Consider the following 18,361-nt stretch of genomic DNA (forward strand, 5'->3'; position numbering starts at 1 on the left):
CGATTAAAATTCTTAATCTAATTAATTAGAGGCTTTGTAATTAATTAATATAAATTAATCGCATTTTAATCGTTCAAAAAATGTGCTCTCAAAGCAAAACTTTTAATTAAAAGTATGAGACAGAGAATCAAACATTAGACATGGTTATTACTGTCAGCTAAAGCTTTTAAATTAAAAAATGCATTTTAATTATTCAAATGTCACTGTGTGATATGAAACAAGACCCAAATCAACTAAAATCAGAGTAGTGAGGACACGGAGCATTTTCCCATCTGCAGCCATTTGCCTCTCGTTTGTCTGACTACTTTCATAAACTACTGTTAGGGCAAAGAATTATTCTGTCTGGTGCTTTAAGCGCTGCACAGATGTTACGTAAATGTTGAAAATTTAGGTTACTGCAACTTTTGTAAAGTTTCCGGTGCCACCGGGCAGCTGCAGCACAGACGATCTCTGAAAAATGCCCGCGATACGGACTTCGTTGTTGTCTGGAAGTTTATTTTTTCATAGTTAAGAAAAGAGGTGGACGTGTTTCCTAAATCCTGCATCAGTCCAAGCAAGGCAACTTCTTTCAGTTTTTATTCCGTTTTAGTAGCCATTAGCACTGTGCATTGTTGTGTGTGTCAGTGATATTCGGTCTACGAGGAAATCGTGCAATGAGAAAGGTTCCGCCTTGCTCCAAATGCGAGCTGTGATTAAATGCGCAAATTTTTTAATGCGTCTTTTTCTTCTAATTAATCAATTAACACGTTAAAGTCACAGTCCTAATATGTATATATATATATATATATATATATATATATATATATATATATATATATAGGGAGAGCGAGAGAGAGACAGAGAGGTACTCATTATTTTCTACAATCGGTATGGCACAGCACTATAATTAGTCCTGTTTGTCTGATCTCAATTTAAAATTCTAATGATCTTCACAGAAACAAAAGTGGGTGATCACAAATGAAAAAAAAAATACATTTGCGTTCTAGATATTTTTTCTATTATCCCCCCCCTTCAGCCTCAGTACCACACCATACATGCTCCATCCTCCTATGATCTCGTAGGGCTTGCTTCACCTCTGTCAAGCTCCAGCGCTTACAGCCGGCAGCAGCACCAAGCTAACAAGCCTTTGTGAGGCGAGGGGGAGACGAGCAGAGGAAGGAGGGGTTGCAGAGGAGGAGAAAATCAGACAGCGAGAGAGCTGACAGCATAAGGGTGCAGAGGGAGCAGGCATAAGACATTCAAACAGGCAGAGGTGTTCAGGGCTGCACAATAGTGCCAGAAGCTGCTGGGAGGAGAGGACATCATGTCAGAGCTCGCTGCATCGTCACGACACACAGGGATGTTTAACTGCTGCTGCTGCTGAACACCGCGTGATGCAGAGGGGAGAGTCCAGAACTGGGAACCAAGAGCAAGCCGAGGAAACAGGTCAGTGATGAGACCGGCTCACAGGCGTTTAGCATCACAGGCTCTCAGAGGTCTAATTACGTCACGCGGTGGCGCCGACTTCCATCTGTCAGGAAGAAGTCCTATGTCAGGGTTTGGGATGTAGACATGAATATAGGAGTGGGAGGTTGTGCATGTATGTATGTGAAGACCCCTCAGCTGGCACCAGTCTTTAGTGATATGGATTAGAACATTCATACAGTCCTGGTGGCTTCACTGTCTTCTTTTACTGGTAGGCAATGATCTAAATAGGATTTCTGAGGAATTTAAAGGGAGATTTTCTTTTAAACATGCCAGAAATGTTGGAGTTGGAAGCAGAGCAGAAAAAGGGACAAAGCTGTGCAGATAGAGAAACCTTGGCCTGGCATTCAGTTCTGCTGCATGTGATGTAATCCTCAACCACTCCAACTAGTCGGCTCGTTCCTCTCATTCCTAAAGTTGACTTAATACTGAAGTTTGTTCTCCTAAAGATTCGCCTCATTAGATGAGATCCTGGCTGACAGAACAGGCTCCTCCAGTGTTTTCAAGCAGCTAATAAAAGATATCGTTCATAGCGAATCGCATAATATATCATGATTTTATTTTAATTTCTAATACCCCATAAAGCTTGTGAACTCACACATGAATGCATTTTGATGAGCTGTTGATTCTGACACCAAAGAAATCTGATCATTTACCAGGTTTTGTCTTCGATGGGCTCGCGGAGTGCTTCCAAAGAAAAGCAGTAACAAAACTACAGAATCAAACCCAACAGGTAAAACTGTACAGCGACAGGGACAAACAACTAGTCCCTCCTATATAGTTTCCAATCAGCCTAGCATGCTTTTGAAACCCAAGCATGCTAGGGAATAGCATGCTAACTCTGCGCAGAACGTGTGCAGCCGGGGTTCAAACATGCAGCCTTCTTTCATTAACGCTACCAACCTTGCCACTATGCACGGCTCTTTCTAATAAAACCCGCATTTAATCAGAGCTAATATCAGCTTCTGCTGTAACTGAAAGCAACTGCTTAATGAAGTTTTAGGCTAGCGGTTCCCAAACTTATTTAGCCGCGCACCCCCTTCTATGTCCCGACCATGTCGACGCACCCCCCAGCCCCACATCAGGGCATGGCTATATATATATATATCAGACGTCAAGCTAAACAGTCACTCGTCAGACAGGGTTAAAAATATGATCGACCTTTTTCCCATCACTTTCATTTTTAAAATAGTAATTAAAAAACATTCAATACCATTACAATTTCCTTTGATTTATTTTAAATAAATATTTAGAGTGCCCAGGTAGCACATAAACAATGCAATTTAACGGTTTTCTTAAAGTAGGAACGTTTAACCTGTGCGGCCAGAGCGCTCTCCTTCCTTCTGCTCTGCGTAAACCTGAGCTGCTAACCTACTTGTGCGTAATCACATGTCTATAGGGGAAAAGATGGAAAAGCTATAGCCATGAGGTTCACTTTTACCTCAGACCGACTTATTGCTGTTTCATGGTGTGGCTGAATCTGCGATCCGCTGCCACGCGGACTGGAATAACAAATGCTGCAGTAACAGGAGTTGTGGTCAGGTTCGGAGTCACTGGCTGGAGCGGACCCGATTTTAATACGTCATCCCAAAATAGAAGCTAATATCTTAATTTGACTTTGAATAAAAAATGTTGTTATAAAACCTCTTAAAAGTTTTTTATCACGGAGGAGGCAGCGCTCATTTCTGTCTTCAGTCTGACGGCGCGGCGTTTGCGCAGCTTGCCCTTATTGAATCTGTGTGTGTATGTATGTGTGTGTGTGTGTGTGTGTGTGTGTATGTGCAGCATAGCTCCATTAGCCGCTCCAGTCACTGCATCTTGTTATTGGCGCTATTTAAACCAATGTTGTAAAATTACTTCTGCCCAGCCCAGATGTGCTCACATGTGCACCCGTGAACCGTGGATCCGCTGGAACGCGTCTGACCTCTGACAGACGCACTCTGAACTTCAGATCTTCAGCGCGCTGTTAATAGCCTGACACGTTTAGAATGCTGTTCCACAGTCAGTGTGCTAATATAATATAATAATGCTAAAATGCTCAGATGGTAATCATTTCTTGATTTATTTAGTTACATCCACAATGTTCTGTGTGTGAGGTTTACAATGTCAGAACACCTGCATGAGACAGGGTGTTACATCTGCCAGAATGACTCGCCACCTTCAGATTTCTCCAACATCGTTAAAAATGATCAAATACAGAACATATCTTGCTATTGACAGCGTGCGCAGGCCAGAGCGCTGAAGCTCGGCGCATTATTCTTATGAAGCTATGGGCACATGCGGAGGACACACACACACACACACACACACACACACACACACACACACACACACACACACACACACACACACACACACACACACACACACACACACACACAATATACTTGTTTTCAATTACATTTATTGTGCCCACTTACTTTTTCTTAGGCCCACCCACAAATGAGTTTCTGGCTACGCTAATGGCGACATATGATAGACTTCTTTGAGCTCCGCAGCCATTACAATTTTCACCTCGCGCACCCCCTAGCGGCAGCTCTCGCACCTCCAGGAGTGCGCGCACCACACTTAGGGAATCCCTGTTTTAGGCTAACAGGAAATCACTTTTTGTTGACGCCTAGCATCATAGTTGCGAATAAAACTTCTAACTACTGGAAACAAAAGTAGCCTACCAAAGTGAAAGCAGGGGCGAACTAATCCCCCATATAAAGCCTCGTCATGCTTTTAATTGTAATGTTGTGTGAGTTCATTCAATCACAACTCAAAATAATGTGAAAGGACTCATATGATGTGACCAAAGGAACTCTTGAGGCTTTAGATCTCCTCACCCTGGTTAAAGAGCAAGTCACCCCCTACCAGATTCTTACTCCACTCCCACTTCCTGTTTGAAAAATGCAACAAATGCTGTTGCCTAGCAGACCGAGAGGGCGGGGCCGCTAACAAATACACACACACAGGCTCACAATGACATTGTGACATCTAGGGTACCTCTTAGCCAATAGCGATGGCAGATTTAAATTCAAATGCAGTGCAGAGTTTTTACCTGACAACGGCACAACACTGACAGTTTCAGGCAGAAAATTAAAGTTTTAACTAAAATGCACTAAAGTGCAAAACTATTGACTACACGTGTCTGCAGCACGATTAGACACACATTTATATAGTTTATCAGAACAAAAATGTTGATTTGGGGGTGACTTGCTCTTTAAATGCTCCATTTAGATTTCAAACACTCAGAATAAAATTTATATTTAGATGAAAATCACTTATGTAATTTTGATTATACATATTTAGATTGAAATTTATACTTTATAAATAATTGTTTATGCCATTATTATGTTAAAATTCAGTCGTTGATTTTAACAGTTCCTCAATTTAGCTAGGTAGCGCGTTAAAAGCTAGCGCACAAGCTTTTGGATTTAGCTGCTCGACCCTGGCATTCAGAAGTTGTTGCACTAATTTAGGGTTTAATAAAGTAGGAATTAAATTATCAGCGTTGTTGTTCAATAGTTACAGTTGTGTGTTTAAAATAAAAATAAGAAGTTTGAGAGGATTGAAATGCTAACATGTTGTTTTACAATCTCAAATAAAAATGTGTGTTTTAATTAGATGTATTTAAATTTTAACATGTTTAGCTGTTTTTTGTCTGATACAAATGCAAAATCTGATCTGTGAGCTGCTGTGTGCCAAGTTAAGTGTTAGCTGAATTCTGTGGTCACCTGTGAGTTTTAATTGGTCTGTGCTGAACAGGTGTGGCCAGTGGGCGGAGCTACATGATGAGTGGAATTCTAAAGAGGAAACTTGAAGAGGGCCCCTCCTCCTGCTTGTCGCTGCAGGGGTCGGATGATGATGAGGTTTCCTGCAGCGATAGCGGCAACAGCAGCGACAGTCTGAATCATTCCGCCCCCTCGGGAATTCTGGAGCGTAAGATCTCACGACTCAGCCTCTCTTCTATAACACACCTAAAGATTTGATTATAGTCTGCAGACCAAGACATTATTCAGCCATCACTAAGCCGGTTGGAGGCTGTGCATTATGAACTTCAAATTTAATAAAAGGTTTTGGCCTAGGACTCTTATTGTGAAAGGTTTTTAAAGAACGCTTGATTTCAGGACCGTAAAGATCATAATTAGAAAATAATAGCTTTTTCTTTTGGCATGTTTGATTTTAAATCTAGTCAATTTTACAATTAACCAATAAAACTGGTCTCCATTTGATTCCTTAAAGGTCATTTGTTTAGAATAATGAGCTATTACAGTTTCCGAAGCTGCGTTTTGACACTTATCACCCTTTTTAACACAGGCTTGACAGAAAATCATTTAGGACACAGATAATGGAGTATTTACTTTTAAGACGCATCACTTAACCCTCATCTAATCTGATCTGGGCCAGCTTTTGCTACTCAGCCGGTCAATAACCAACAGTCTCACAGATGATAATATTAGCACTACTCTGATTACTGTGGCTGAATACTGACTAGTTGCCTAAGGCCTACTGACACAACTAATGTCATCATATTCTTTAAAATGACTCTTTTCTCTGCACTGGATAATTTTCCTGCCACACGGGGTCACCGAGTTTCTAAAATGTGTTTATATTGAAGTCATTATTCTCAGAGTTTAGGTCTCATAAACATTTGCTCTTCGGTGTAAAAAGCATTCAAAGGCAGTGTTGTAGTTGGCATAACTTTATTTGAACTGTATTCAATGGTTTTAGTCCTGACCAGGGGCAGTGCTAAGCGGTGTCCTCAAGGGGGCCATACCCACTTGTAATATAAGATACATGGGCTTCTTTAGTGATGTTGCATTTTGGATTTTGAACGTGACACTATTGGTGTGTTTATTTTAGTCTGAAATCCTCCACAAGGCTTGATTGGTCACGTACCCATTCCTTACTGAAACCTCTCTTCTTAGGGTCTCTAGTGACCTTCTGACCCACAGTGATATAGGGGACTGTTCTGTTTTGGTCCTGCTGGACCTGACTGCAGCCTTTGACACTGTTGACCATCAGCTGCTACTGGAGAAGCTGAGAGACTGGGTAGGCCTATCAGGATCTGCTCTGGAGTGGTTCTCCTCTTATCTGTCTGCCTCCGGTTTCACGCTGAAAGCATCAGCGGTGCGGAACAGCAGCAGAACGTCACTGCTTCAGATGGAATCCGTTGCAGTCTATGGACAGCTTCAAACCAGCAGTGACGCCACGATTTTCAGGCGTGTCCCAGAAGCGGCACGCCGTGCTGCGCCGCGCTGCTAAAGATAGGATTGGGTTCTATTTTTGCCGTGAGCCGCTTCTGGGACGTGTCAATTTCTGCAGCTAACATAGGGCTAGACAGGAAATCACACTGTTTCAGGGTAAAATCCCCAGTAATTTTCTAAATAAAATTACTGCAGCGATGCAACTTCATATAAATGAAGCTTACGTGTAGGACTGGGCGATATGGCAAAAATAGAATATCACGATTTTTCCAATATTTTATCACGATTTCAATTTTATCACGATTTTTTATCCATGAATAGCATAACTTCAATTGCATATTAAAGAAGAGAAACATTGAATAAATAAACATTTATTTATATTAGGGATAATCAACACAGTGCTAACGCACTTATATTTTAAACTCACACCAGAGGTGATAAAAGCCCTGAGAGAAACAATTACAAAAATCAGTTTTTCTCATTTTTCAAGTAACTTAACATAAATTAAAATTGTAAACATATTTAAAGTGCAAACATGTCAATTGCAAACGTATTGTGCAAACATTAACTTGTTCAAAATACTATGTAGCTCCCAGTTGCTCATGTAGTGGATAGTTAAGCTCAAACACGGCTCTGATGTGCGGCTGGACCAGAGATCGCTTGTGGTAGCAAATAACTGCGCATTCTGAATATTTTCTGCAACTCTCACTTTGCATTCAGCGTACATGCGTGGAATGGCGGTGTTCGAAAAATACTTGCAGCTGGAAAACTCGTAGCGCGGATCCAATGTTTTTATCATTTTCTTAAATCCCACTCCTACTGTTCGCACGGGACACAAATCTTTAACCAAGTGGTACGTCACTGCATCTGTCACGCTGTTCCATCGTCTGCTGTCTCTGTCGTAGGGAGTGAGTTTTGTGTGTTTCTGTTAGCGTTTGCTGCCTGGAAGAAGCACTAGCCGCTGTAGCCGCAGGCTTTTTAGCTTTAGCTGCCAGCTAGCTCTCATTGTATTGTTTGGGATGCCTTCTTTTTAAGTGATTAAACAAGTTTGTGGTGTTGCCATCACTTGCCTTGACGCTCTGCTTGCAAATTACGTTTCGCTGCTCTTTGTCATCTGGTGAAAAACCGAACCAGTTCCATATAACGGACGAGGCGTTCCTCTTCGGAACGAAAACCTCGTTGTCGCTCTCAGCCGCGGCTGAAGCCATGTTTGTTCACACACAGGTGAAAACAAGCGGGGCACTAATATATTACTATGACTCACTCTGATTGGTTAAGGGTCAAACAAAGGTGTGTCATTCTCCTGGGGTAAGTTCCCTTTTCATTCAGAGGCAGAATTTCAACAGCAGAGCTGTGAATCGTGATAAAAAGGTCTCTCAAAAATGACAGACCGTCAGATGTGTAGATCATAAAACGGTCTAAAATCGTCATATCGCCCAGCCCTACTTACGTGTGACCCCATGGCTCATTTACTCGCAGTATTGTTTCAGAAGTGCAGCGGTGTGTTTATATGGCCATAATCCTGGCAGAGAGGAAAAATGTTGTAAATGACATCAAACAGCAATATCAAACGTGATTTCCTTTATTTTGTTTTAATGGTGGATTGCATAAACTAACCTTGACCTGAAGTGTCGAGTGATCTTGGGATCTCGCGAGTCCAGCGAAGAGGAACCCGTGCTGCTGCCAACACTCTCCCGGTGTGAAAAGGATGGCTTTGAAGTTCGCGAGTAAACCATTCCGCTGCCGTTTTGCGCCGCCAGTGCCTCCAGTATGATACCGGGATGAGCGTTCCTTCTCTTAGGCTGTTCTGTGCTGGGGCCTCTACTCTTCCTCCTTTATCTGCTTCCTCATCAGCACATCCTAAACTCCTTTAAAGGAATTTCCTACCATCGTTATGCAGATGACATCCAACTGTACATCTCCTTTAAGACCCATGAGATGTCTGAACTGCAGCTGTTACACACCTGCTTATGCCACTTACACACTTGCATTGGCTCCACTCTACTACCCTCTGCTCTGCCCTCCCAGCCTGGGTGTGTTTGTTCAGAGTGCGAAGAAGTTTGCGATGTCTTCATTATGAAACAAAAGCGGCCTCAGCAGTCTTGCTTTTGGAGACTTTCTGACTCTGATTTAAAATCCTGATTTGCTGTGTGTGTGTGTGTGTGTGTGTGTGAATGAAGATAAGAATGAGATCTTCATCTGTGCCCCAGACAAGCTGGTTCCCAAAGTCAGAGACTCTCTTGCTCAGCTTGCTTCTCACACCAAACCTGTCAGGAATCTTGGCGTGACCTTTGACCCAGCTCTCACCCTGGACTCTCATGTTAGTTCTCTTGTTCGCTCTTCCTTCTTCCATCTCAGGAACGTTGCCAAGCTGAGTCCCATTCTGTCCCGCTCTGAACTTGAGACAGTTATCCACACCTTCATCTCCTCACGCTTACGCGCCGGGGACACACTGGCCGCGGAAGCGCTGCGAAGCGCCGCGAAAATGGGACCGCCTTCATTCGGCGCCCTTATTAAGCTATTCTATAGACCACATGGGCCGCCGAAGCGCCGCGAATCGCCTCGCGCCGGCGCTCCAGCCCGCGCCGTGCAGCGATCATTTCGGCGTTGGCTCTATTTTTTTCGTGAGCCGCGGGTGAATCGCGTCAATTCTGGCAGGAAGTCAAACGTAGACATAAGAGGCAGGCCGGTAAAGTTAACAAAATAAAGCATTTCAAAATAAAATTCCGCAATAGTCAAATGTGTTCGCAAACAGACACTGCAGAAAAACCACATGAACACACACACACATACACACACATCGAACTTGTGTGCGTGTGTGACCACGTGAAGGGGGGTGTGGTTTTGGGTGTCTTTTCACCGGAGCAAACAGGACAGAGAGGCAGAAAGTCTGAGGCAAGCAGTTAGGATGGATGACTTTAAATTAATTATGGAAGTTGAGAAACACAAGGAGCTGTACGACCCCCGAAAAACATGTTTATTTACGTACCCATTTAGGAAGCAACTGCTAGGATACAGCTGCAGAACTGGAGCGGGTTCCAAGAGATTCAACTGGCAGAAACAACTCATACCATACGTACACACACACACACACACACACACACACACACACGCGCGTAGAGGAAAAGAGCTGAGAAAAGGCAGAGAGGAAATGGAGGACACCAAGTGTTTAAAAGAAAAACTACAGCTGAGCCGAGGCGCGCCTCGACTGGGGCGTGTCTGATCTGAACTGAGGAGCGGCGAGCAGCGGCCGAATTTCGTGAGCGATTCGCTTCTCGGCGCTTCCGCGGCCAGTGTGTCCCCGGCGTTAGACTACTGTAACTCTCTTTTCACGTGTCTGAGCAGAACCTCCCTGAACCGTCTACAGGTGGTTCAGAAGGCCTGTGCTCGGCTTCTGACCAAGTCCTCCAAACACACCCACATCACCCCGCTTCTCCTCCAGCTTCACTGGCTGCCAGTCAACTTCAGGGTTCATTTCAAGATCCTGGTTCTGGTCTATAGGGCCTTACATGGACAAGCACCATCTTACATTGGTGATCTTCTCAGTCCCTACACCACCAGCAGGTCCCTGAGGTCCAGTGTTCAAAGCCTACTGGTTGTGCAGCACCAGGCTAAAGACCAAAGGTGACAGATCATCTGCTGCTGTGGCCCCCAGACTCTGGAACTCTCTCCCCTGAGCCTGAGATCAGTGGACTCAGTGGTCTCCTTTAAAAAGCAGCTGAAGTCTCACCTGTTCAAGCTGGTTTTGTATGACCTTCATCACCCTGTCCTTGTTCTGCTCTATCTACCAACCCTGCCTTTAGCAGGATCCACTGATTATCTACTTCTTCATTTTCTCTCTGCCTTTCCTTACACTTTTGAATCAATATTTCTTTGTCATTTTCATCAAATCTTTTAATTGTTTGTTTCTTTTTTAGTATGTTTCTATGAAATTCTTTTTTAAATAAAATTCTAATTATATGACTATGAGAATTAAAATGTTATGATTATCATGACAATTGATCCATGGTTAATGATTTCCCAATATTTAAAAAAATTGAGTTGGAATCATGCGAAAACACTTTACAGTAGAGCCAGCAGCAGAACTGTATGTTCCAACCATCTTTGTTTATTATTATTGTTATACTAATAATAACAATAATAATGTCTTAATAATAATAATAATAATTATTATTATTATTAAGACATTATTATTGTTATTATTATTATTAAGACAATATTATTATTAATACGACATTATTATTATTATTATTATTAATACCATTATTATTAACATTATTGTTGTTATTATTGATATTATTAATAACACAATTTTTTGTTGTTGTGTTTATCTATTTACTCAGTTACACAGTAATTACATTACTCTGTATGATGAGTTCCATGTAACAAGCTTATTATTGTAGTCTACCACGGGGGGCCTAGGGCAACTTACAGGGGAGATAGTTATTCTAATGACCCCTTTATATGTTGTTCACCACTCACTGTTTTCTGTGGTGTATAATTTTCACATTTTTGCTGGAAAAAACTATTTAATTTTATTGTTGAACTTAGGTTGCTTTGTGATGAGTTGTTGGAACTATGACTATAAAAATTAGGGGATGATTTAAATTTAAGATCTCATTTTCTAATCTGTTAGAAAGGGTTAAGAGAAAAATAATAAAAACAAATTTAGAGATAGCTAACATTGCGCTAGCACTAATGTAGCAAACGGGTACGTTTTAAAACCATCAAACTAAAAAAAGTCTGGATTGAATATAATGATAAAATTCTGCTCCTCACAGCTTAGAGCTACATGCTAATGCTAACAAACATATGTAAATTTAAACAAATATGATAACATTTCCCCACCTCTGTCTTGATCCCAGCTTCTCCCCAGCAGCCATCAAAGCGACTCCGTGGCCGTAACGTGCACTTCGAGAGCGTGACAGTGTACTACTTCACCCGGAGGCAGGGCTTCACCACGGTGCCCACACAAGGTGGCAGCACCCTGGGGATGTCACCTCGTCACAGTGGCGTCAGGCGCTTCACTCTGAGGGAGTTCGCCATGGAGCAGAAACTGAGCCATCGGAACATGCTGCGGGATCATCTCAAAGAGGAGAAACTCAATGCTATAAGACTCAAAGTCAGTGGGACGGAAATATGAAACGCAACCATTACAAGGCTTCCTAGTGCAATTTGATTTTTTTAATGCTCTGTTTTCTATTTTCTTCCAGTTGACTAAAAATGGCACCATGTCGTCCTTGGAGGCGGACACTCTCACACTTGACGACATCTCAGAAGACGATCTGGACGTGGACAACACAGAGGTGGACGATTACTTCTTCCTCCAGCCTTTGACAACCAGGAGGCGTCGCGCACTTCTACGTGCCTCAGGGGTCCGTCGCATAGATGTAGATGAGAAGCATGAGCTGCGCATCCTGAGGATGTCTAGAGAGGAGTGTGGGTGTCGCTGCCGGGGGATTTGTGACCCAGAGAGTTGTGCTTGCAGCCTGGCCGGCATTAAGTGCCAGGTAAATGGAACAGTGGTGAGGCCCATCTGTAATACTAAAGTGTTAATGTCTGTCTGTGCAGAAATAAGAAGTTAGAACAACCATCACATCACTTCTGAGAAAGCAAAACAAAGGTAGTCACAGCAGAGGTGGTGAGTAGTGCATGTGCAGTGAGGGAGTGGAGCTGTTTTTATTTTAAAGAGCAGGTTCGCCACGAAAGCATTTCTATTGATTATTTATTAAATGACCAGTCAGTCTGATTTTAACAAGCATGATGAACATGAAAATAATAGTCTACCCCTATCTCTTGCTTTAAAATTAAAGTTAAAGTCCCATTAGTTGTCACACACACTGATGTGTGAGCAAAATTTGTTCTCCGCATTTGACCCATCCCCTGGGGGAGCGGTGAGCTGCAGACACAGCCGCGCTCGGGAACCATTTGGTGGTTTAACCCCCCCAATCCAACCCCTTAATGCTGAGTGTCAAGCAGGGAGGCATTGGGTCCCATTTTTTTCTAAGTCTTTGGTATGACCCGACCAGGAATTGAACCCCTGATCTCCCAACTCTAGGATTAGAGAAGCCTGACAGATCTACATCACTCTGTCACTTAATAGTCATGGATTCCCCTATCTTGACTCACAACGGGAAAAGCTGTTGTTGGTTTAGCGCCCGGAAGGTAGAAGCTAACCATTAGCATTAGCAACTCTACCACACAGCAGAACTCCTTCAGGTTTATGATATTCATGGAGGTAAAACATCAACATCGCAAAGCAAACATAGTCAGTGGTAGATAGGTGTTATTATCCAATAAGAGGTGAAATGTCCAAATATCAGGAAATAGGACTAGGCTGGCCACTAGCTGACTAGTGACTCTCTGAGACATGCTAATGGCTAGCCTCTCCGATGCTAATGCCAGCCTATCCATGCTTAAGGTCCGTCAAGGGGGTAGGAAATCCAGCTAGTGGCATGCCTAGGCACGCTAATGGCTAGCCTCTCCGATGCTAATGCCAGCCTATCCATGCTAATGGTCCGTTGAGGAGGTAGGAAATCCAGCTAGTGGCCAGCCTAGGCACGCTAATGGCTAGCCTCTCCAATGCTAACACCAACCCGTCCTGGCTAACGCTAGCCTATCCATGCTAAAAGACAGCAGAAGGAGTGTTTGAACCAGTCAATGACCAGCCGAGGGCTGCTAGTCCCTAGCGTATCTAGTAGTAACGCCGGTAAAGGTGCTATTCCTCAGTAAGCAGCAACAGCCTCTCAGTTTCTGGCGCCAGCTTATCATTGATCAGATCAGTAGTTTGCTTCAAAATATATACAGCCTCCTGCTGCTGGGCAGTAGTCTTAATTTTGGCCCCCATACCGCGCCATAGAAAAAGGCTGGAAAATCACTTTATGACTCATCATCACCTAAGAATGTCTTGTGGAAAGTGTCACTTCTCGTTTTACAAATCCATCTGAAAAGTAAAGTTTTAAGATGTATTTTTGTGTAATTTTGACTATCTACCAACCAAAATGACCAAACAGTTTTATTTTTGTGTCTATAAACATGTTGTGTGTGCTATTAGTCATTAGGCCAGAGGCGGTTTTACCATTAGGCATAGGTAGGCGGCCGCCTGGGGCCCCCATGTGTTGGGGGGCCCCCTAGCCCTGACCACCGGCACCCCTCTGTTAATGCCACCACATTATTACCAACCTGTGGAAGCAGACGGGATTGGACATGCGCACTTCTCATTACCATAATTCCTGAACCGTTAAAGATATCATTAAAATTCCAAAAGTGCTGAAAAGATTAAAAATGGGGCTTTTCGTGCATATACAATACATTACAGTAGCCACCGGGATTCCCTGTCTTGAGCGCAACGAATCACAACACAGATTCAGAGACGTGCTGAGTTAGTCATCCAAAATGCTCACGTTTATAACTTTTGAATGGCTGATCTAATCCAAGAAATTCCAACGGTTCCTAAAAGTACATAAAAGCAGCTTTCCAACGATCTATAGCATGAAGCAATCAGTTAGGGAAAATATCGCTAATAGGGGAAATTCTGCTGTACAGCCTGATTGAAACGGAGCGCAGCGCTGCGGTGAAAGCGGATAACAGAACAGGGAAGCTAATTAGCATAAAAACCAGCATGAAATTATGGAAATGTCTCAAAGAAAATAAACACGATCTGTTAGGCGTCCCAGAAGGCTTATATCTGAAGACAGTGACCATGAAGAAAGACAGATCTCCGGTGAACCAGGATATGAATGTTTGTTCAGTCTTTATTTTTTATTTTTTTTTAATCTGAACAACCCTCAACTATTTGCTAATTGTAAGATTCAGCTTCATTCCAGTATTATTTATCTTTTTACTATAAATAATTATTTTTGCTAAAACAAAAGTTTTTGGTATAGCAGTGCATGGTGTGCCAGAGAAGCACCCCATGGCAGTGTGAGGCGCGCTCTGCCTGCAGCTGGAGAGAAGCTGCTTCAAGGTCTACCGTCAAATAAAAACGTCTGAAAGTTTACAAAACTAAATGGTCTTAAAAACAGCTAAAAAAGATACCGGTTCAAACTTTTTTAAGAATAGATGCATTTCAGTTCAAAGTTTAAATTGTTTGCCCAATCATTTTGAAGTTCCTGTTCAGTAATAAATGTAAAAAATTCAAATCCGTTTTTTGCTTTTTTCACTTTTAAGCTGATTTTTTAAAGGCTGTAATAGAAATAAATTCTAAATAGAAGAAGAAACTATCATTTCTATAGCGCCTCAAGATAAAAATCACGAGGTGCTTCACATAAACAAAAAAATGTATTTAAAAAAGCATTTAGAAAATGTTTAAAAATATATTTAAAATGAGCAAAAAATAGGCAATTGTGATTTAAAAGAAAAAATGTTAAAAAAGAGAGCGAGTGAACAGGAAGGAGGGAAATCAGTGGATCCTGAGGAAGGTGGAATAGGTGGGAGAGCAGAATAAAGAGAGAGGGGTGAAGAAGGTCATACAAAAGCCAGCTTGAACAAGTGAGTCTTCAGCTGCTTTTTAAAGGAGACCACTGAGTCCACTGATCTCAGGCTCAGGGGGAGAGAGTTCCAGAGTCTGGGGGCCACAGCAGCAGATGATCTGTCACCTTTGGTCTTTAGCCTGGTGCTGCACAACCAGTAGGCTTTGATCACTGGACCTCAGGGACCTACTGGGGGTGTAGGGACTGAGAAGATCACCAATGTAAGATGGTGCTTGTCCATGTAAGGCCCTATAGACCAGAACCAGGATTAAGAAATGAACCCTGAAGTTGACTGGCAGCCAGTGAAGCTGGAGGAGTTTCTTTTCGTGAAATGTTGAAGTGGTTTGGAAATACAAACCATACACTGAAAGATGAGGTTGTTCTGAAAAAAGGAGAAGAGTTACACACACTTTGCACTTTTTATTACAATTTTACAGCCATAAGATTAAAAAAATACCAGGCGGCCCTGTTATAATTATGGTCATAAGAGGGTTATTAAGACGGCGATGCACAAACAGGAAGTGATTGGTAGTCATTCCACTCCAATCCAGTTGGTGGCGGTAATGCACCAAATTGTTGTTTGCCAAGTGCCATAAGACCACAAATAAGAATAAGAAGAGAGGCGGGAGCGTTCGTAACAAACGCAAAGCGATTGTCAAACCATTAAGCATGAAATGGAGTTATCCTAGTGGCTCCAATAAGAGAAAGAAGCAGCATGCTTCATAAAAGCTTTTATTTTCACTTCTGAAAGTGACGTCGTTTTTCAATGTAAACATCAAAAGGAAGCAGAAGAGGAAAGACAATGGAAAATGTTTAAAGGGAGGAAAACCTAGACCAAAATGGAAAATAGAAAAAAAAAAAACTAAGGCTAAAGCACAGGAGCGCTGACAAGAAGAAAGCAGAGCAAATGTTGAAGGCACTCAAAGGGAGGGAAGTACAGGAAAAAAGAGGAGGACTAATAAAAAGGGAAAATAACTCATGTCAGAAGAGGGGAGAGTTTCGCAAATCCAGTTAAAGGTAAGATTGTCGAAAATTTAGTGTAGGGGGCCCATGTCTGTGTTCGCCTTGGGCCCCCAAATTGCTAAATCCGCCCCTGCATTAGGCTACCTGTGGTTGTTAGCTAATTAATACATTATTACTACCTACAGATGATTCTGCAGGTTTTTATCACACATAGCCAGCTTTAGTTGGCAGAACAGCTTTTTTTCATATTTGACTCCTGTTCTGAACTTGTGTGTGTACCTGATGTCTCAGGTGGACCGCATGTCCTTCCCCTGCGGCTGCACCAAGGAAGGCTGCAGCAACGGCTCAGGGAGGCTGGAGTTCAATCCGGTCCGAGTGCGCACCCACTTCCTGCACACCATCATGAAGCTGGAGCTGGAGAAGGGCCGTGAGGAGCAGTTTCAGCATCAGCAGACCGAGCAGCAGCAGCTCGTTACCAACGGCAACGGTTACCATAGCAACTCCACCTTCCTCCAACAGCAGCAGCCGCTGAACCCTCAAACCCTGCTGCAAGAACCCACCATGCACCTCCAGAATGACATGGAAATGAAGGAAGAGGAGGAAGAGGATGAGGAAGACGATGAAGAAGAAGAAGAGGATGAGGAGGACGAAGCTTATGACGAAGATGGCAGCAGCATTTGCAGCGGGCTGTCGGACTGTAGCACACACAGCCTGGAAACCCTCAACCCAGAGGAGGAGGAAGAAGACGAGGAAGAGGATGAGGAGGAGGATGAGGAAGATGATGAAGAAGAGGAAGATTGGGACTGTTCACTGCACGGGCAGAGTCCGCCGCCTTACCCAGTCCCACTCCCGTCTGTCATGAGTTACTCTAACAGCACACTGGTGAGCCTCAGCGGCTCCTTCCACAACAACCCCCCCATGCAGCACTATCAGACAGAAGGCCCTGTGGGCGACACCCCCGCCTTCCTCAGTGAAAACCCAAACCTCACCCCTAACCTCACCCCCATGCTCCCCTCAGTAGAGTCCGCTCTGGAGTCTGAAATCAGTAAAGAACTCCAGCTCCAGACTGTTCCAAGCCACTTCTCTGAGTCCACGCCACTCCGCTCACACGTCGGCGCTCGTGAGTTTAACACCGCCCCTGATGGTGTTTCCGACAAGTTCCCAAACCAAAACGACACACAGAGGGAAAAGACGAGAGAAGGGCAACAGGAAGATACTAATCCAACGACATCGACGGGAAGCGTCTGATGGTCGAAAAACAGAGTAGTTGATACCTAGAAGTCTTTAGTCCAGAAAACAACTGTTAAAGTGCACTTGGAAATAAGAGAGAGTTTACCGAACTGCGGTGGGATTGTCGTTTGGGACAAAACATTTCAAAACTAGAAACTAAGATTTAAGTCCTGGTGTAAAGTCGTCGGTCGTCACTGCATGTTCACTTCCTGTGGTCGGCATCTGTGACGAATCCCAGCACGATTCCGAGGTGCTCGTCTGCTTTCATTGTTTACTTTTCCTTCGTGCTGTTGTTGCTGCTGCTTTTTCTTTATCTTCATTGCATGTGTTCTGTTAACTGGATCTGTTTCACAGCTAGCCCTGCCTGTACAGCCGAAATGACGACACACGAATAAACTTTTAGCATTGACGCGTAAATCAGATTTGCGTCACAGTGCTTTCTTTTTCAATTTTTAGCGGTATGGCTGTCTGTTATGAGTTCTGTGGTTTAATGATCATTTACTTTGGTACAGCCATAATAAATATTTCTATCTTCAACCTGCTGTCATTTGACCTTCTCTGTATTCCACCCATACACATGAAATACATTTTAAAGCCCACAGTTAGTTAGGTTAACTACATCCTGTGGTTTACCAAGCTCAGCAGTAAATGAGGATTTAAAAAAATAAAACCATCGTAGCAATTCTATTTTTGTTCAGTTTGTTTTGTCTCATCTTCCTTCGTCTAACTGGCCCTGGGTCTTCTTGCGGACGGAGCCCCTAGCAGGGAGGTCTAGACAGCAGCAGCAGCTCTACTCCAATGGTCTCCTGGATCTCAGCGCCTTGTGATTTTCATCTTGAGAGGCGCCATATATATGATAACGTTTTCTTCTTCTCATTGTGGCTGCTTGTGTATTTGCAATTTTGTTCTTCTAGTCATAATCTGCTATCATCAAACTTGGATCATTTGTCTATAGTGTGGTCAAATGCAAATTTAGGAACAATTGAAAAACTACAGAAAATCCAAAACAGAGCTGCACGATTTGTATTAAAAAAAGGATTA

General features: G+C 43.0%; 1 protein-coding gene across 3 annotated transcripts; it reads left to right on the top strand.

Annotated features, from left to right (window-relative positions):
* Window positions 1-1,054: 1,054 nt before the first annotated feature.
* Window positions 1,055-17,536, top strand: LOC107372915 (cysteine/serine-rich nuclear protein 3). 3 transcript variants are annotated; one of them, XM_070543878.1, is made up of 6 exons: window positions 1,055-1,425; window positions 2,124-2,197; window positions 5,215-5,388; window positions 11,522-11,778; window positions 11,870-12,181; window positions 16,382-17,536. In XM_070543878.1, exons 3-6 carry the CDS (start codon window positions 5,238-5,240, stop codon window positions 17,336-17,338), a joined length of 1,677 nt encoding a protein of 558 aa, XP_070399979.1. In that variant the 5' UTR covers window positions 1,055-1,425; window positions 2,124-2,197; window positions 5,215-5,237; the 3' UTR covers window positions 17,339-17,536. The 3 variants fall into 3 exon arrangements, with proteins under 3 accessions (XP_070399979.1, XP_015796595.3, XP_015796596.3); XM_015941109.3 differs by lacking the exon at window positions 2,124-2,197 and having other exon boundaries at window positions 1,057-1,425; XM_015941110.3 differs by lacking the exon at window positions 2,124-2,197 and having other exon boundaries at window positions 1,059-1,425; window positions 11,870-12,166.
* The last annotated feature ends 825 nt before the right edge of the window (window positions 17,537-18,361 follow it).

The sequence above is a fragment of the Nothobranchius furzeri genome, chromosome 14 (genome assembly GCF_043380555.1).
Source record: "Nothobranchius furzeri strain GRZ-AD chromosome 14, NfurGRZ-RIMD1, whole genome shotgun sequence".
Classification (NCBI taxonomy): Eukaryota; Metazoa; Chordata; class Actinopteri; order Cyprinodontiformes; family Nothobranchiidae; genus Nothobranchius; species Nothobranchius furzeri.

Coding starts and splice junctions, on each gene's coding strand:
- LOC107372915 (XM_015941109.3), top strand. CDS start 1,374: ATGCAGAGGGGAGAGTCCAGAACTGGGAACCAAGAGCAAGCCGAGGAA. Junction 11,779..11,869: donor TCAATGCTATAAGACTCAAA/GTCAGTGGGACG, acceptor ATTTTCTTCCAG/TTGACTAAAAATGGCACCAT. Junction 12,182..16,381: donor GCCAGGTAAATGGAACAGTG/GTGAGGCCCATC, acceptor CTGATGTCTCAG/GTGGACCGCATGTCCTTCCC.